Below are 3,255 nucleotides of genomic sequence, written 5' to 3'. Positions count from 1 at the left end.
CAGTTTGCATTCCATCAGCTATAACCTATGGCAGCGTCGACGCAAGCCAGTGAGGAGAGCGGGATGGGGGAAATACAAGATTGTGCATGCGTGTTAGAAACTTTAAAAGGGCGATCATTTAATTCCTTTAGTTTTCAAGATAAAAAGAAATAATTTCACAAGGACGATATACACCCGATCTGTCACATATACAAACAAAAACAAAACGCTGTACTCGTCATTTTAATAAGCAACAGTATGAAAAGACAGACTGGTTATTTGGTTGTAGGAAAACTTCAAAATTGTACTGCTGGCCTTGCCTGTTATTTTCAAACGAAAAAGGCACTTGAAGTCAGTCAGAGTTTGATGACATGAACAATTTATTGAAAGCCACGCAACGTCATCAGCAATCACAAAACCATATTCGATCGCAAATCTGTCTCACAACTTTTGGCTCAGTACAGGAGACTATTAAGTATAACGAGCAAGTGAAAAATAATAGGAAAGTTGTACGACGAATGATTGATGTAGTTATATTCTTGGCTTGTCAAGAACTTAGTTTCAGAGGCCACGTGGAAGATAAAGACTCGGTTAACAGGAGGAACTATATTGAATTACTTCAGTTATTAAGAAAATATGATGAAGTTTTAGACAACCATTTTCAAACAGCTACAGTATTTTCGAGACTGTCAAAACATATACAAAATGACCTGATTCAAAGCGTTGCCACTGTCATAATAAATGAAATTAAAAAGGAAATAGCTGATTCATCTTTCATTTCTGTGATACTAGACGAAACGAGTGATATATCATCACATTCTCAACTCTCAACAGTTGTAAGGTACATTCTTCCCGATGGAGAAGTTGTTGAACGATTTCTGGGCTTTACAGATGTCAGCTCAAATCGCACTGCAAGCGCTTTAGCACAACACGTTTTCCAAACCCTCGAGAAGTATGATAGTGGTTCCAAACTAGTCGCTCAGTGTTATGACGGTGCTGCAGTCATGTCTGGCGAAATTAATGGCCCTCAGAAGAAAGTTAGGGATAAATATCCTGATGCATTGTTTAGCACATCGGCTTAATTTAGTACTCTCTCAGCCAATGTCGGCTATCAAAGAATGTAAAAAATTTTTCATGACACTTAGTAGTTTTGCCTCTTTCTTTTCAAATTCCACAAAACGGATGGCAGCTTTAGATTCAGAAGTTAAGAAGAGATTTCCTAAAGTATGTCCCACTAGATGGAATTACAATTCAAGGTTTATTGAAACAATAGTAGAGTACAGAAATGAGTTGACGAATCTTTTCTATACTATTATATTTTAGATAATCCACAAGAATGGGATAAAGACACATATCATGAAGCCCGGGGATTTGATTCTGTGCTTTCTGACTTTAACTTCTTGCTACTAACGTTCAGCGAAATATTTTGTTTAACGGGCTCCCTCTACGACGTACTCCAGACCAAGTCACTTGATATAAATTACTGCATTAAAAAATGAAGGAAACAGAGGAAATTCTGAAAGTCAAAAGAAATAATTTTGATTCAGTATGGTACAATTGTGTCGCAAATGTAGGCCCTCCCAGGAAAAGACGTTGCACAAATGACGGTAGTGATATGAAAACACAATATCGTCGTTTATATTGTGAAATATATGACGACATATGCAGCCAGATTGAGCTTAGATTCAGTAATTTAGGAAAATTGACATTTCTTCAGTTACGTGATGAAAAGAACATACAGAAACCATTCCCAGATGCAGAATTTTCTTCACTGAAAGAAAGTTATGGTCAATACTTCGATTTTGCCCGGCTCAGAAGCGAACTCTGCGTTGCATATTCTACAAATGAATATTTACCAATGGGTGTTCCAAAACTACTTATCTATTTGAAAAGGACTGGATTGTCATCGTCTGCTTTCAAAGAACTCTATAAACTTTCTAGTCTCATTGCCACAATACCAGTTACAAGTTCTACTGCTGAACGCTCTTTTTCTGCACTTAGACGAATTCACACATTCTGCAGAAACACTCAAGATCAAGAGAGACTGTCTGATCTATCCTTGATATCTATTTTTAAAAAAGCTGGTGAAATTGCAACAAGCTGAAAGTGATGATGAGTTTTATAATCGAATGATTGAAGAGTTTGACAAAGAAGGGAGTAGAATAGATTTAAAATTTAAGTGAGGTAGTAGATTTTATAATAGGTTGATTCAAGAGTTTTTCAAGAAAGAAATAATATACCTAAAATTTAAGTTACATAGTGAATTTTATGATCGGGAAATTGAACAATTTGACAAGAAAGGAAGAAAAATAAACTTAACATTGAAGTGAAGTGTTAAACAGTGGTGACTTTTTTAGCGGATGATTGGAGAATTTGACAGGAAAGGAAGACGAATAGACTTAAAATTTAGGTGACATGGTGAATTTATAATCGAGTAATTAACGAAGAATTTGTCAGGAAACGATGGAAAAATTTAAGTGACAAGTGAGCAATATTATAAAATATTTCAGTTGTTTGTAGTATTAGGTACCATAACAATTGCTTCCCTCATTCCATAAGTTACCGACCGCCACTGTTGAGGAGTGTTATACACCATCCAAAGCCTCATAATTTCCGCAGTGTACTTTGGATCATTGTCCTGATGGAAGTAATAACCATTTCCCAATTCTAGCTTCTGTGCACTCCTCTTAAGATTGTTTTCAAGAATTCTCTTGTATTCAAACTTTTCCATGATTCCATCTATGAACACCAGTTCCCCAACGCCTGATGAAGCCATACATCCCCATACCATCACACTGTTGCCTCCATGTTTCACTGTAGCTACCATGTTCTTAGCTGTATTTGATAGCCTCCACACTGTAACACGTCCATCACTCTTGTATAAGCAGAATTTGTTTTTATCCGACCAGAGAACGTGATCCCAGAATTCTGTTGGCTTCCCCTATACAGGTTAACAAATTTTAGACTCTTTTTCTGATTCACACAATTGACATATGGTTTCCTCGTAGGAAAACTGGCATTGTAACCGGCACTATTTAAAACCCGTCCAACTGTTCCTGTGTGCATCACAGTGCCAGAATATTGTTCAAGGCTTCCTCTAATCTCAGATGTCGGATTCTGCTTGTTTGGCTCCTGTCTCTAGTAGTAAGTTTAGAAGGAGCGGCGTATCTCGGCTTATTCACAACACTATTAGTCTGTTTGAAGCGCTGAATGATGGAAAACACCATGATTTTGCTTCTGTTGACTGTACTATCAATTTCGGAGAGGGGTTTGTGT

The 3,255-nt window shown here is 37.0% G+C and overlaps 1 protein-coding gene across 1 annotated transcript; it reads left to right on the top strand.

Moving 5' to 3' along the window:
* The first annotated feature begins 350 nt into the window (after positions 1–350).
* On the top strand, positions 351–1,061 carry LOC145685400 (zinc finger MYM-type protein 1-like). The gene has a single exon (XM_081757795.1). It carries the CDS (start codon positions 351–353, stop codon positions 1,059–1,061), a length of 711 nt encoding a protein of 236 aa, XP_081613921.1.
* Positions 1,062–3,255: the final 2,194 nt, after the last annotated feature.

Source organism: Thermobia domestica, chromosome 5 (genome assembly GCF_964235325.1).
Source record: "Thermobia domestica chromosome 5, izTheDome1.hap1.1, whole genome shotgun sequence".
Taxonomy (NCBI): Eukaryota; Metazoa; Arthropoda; class Insecta; order Zygentoma; family Lepismatidae; genus Thermobia; species Thermobia domestica.
Note: the sequence above shows the minus strand (reverse complement) of the source record. Positions and strands in the feature narration are given on the sequence as shown.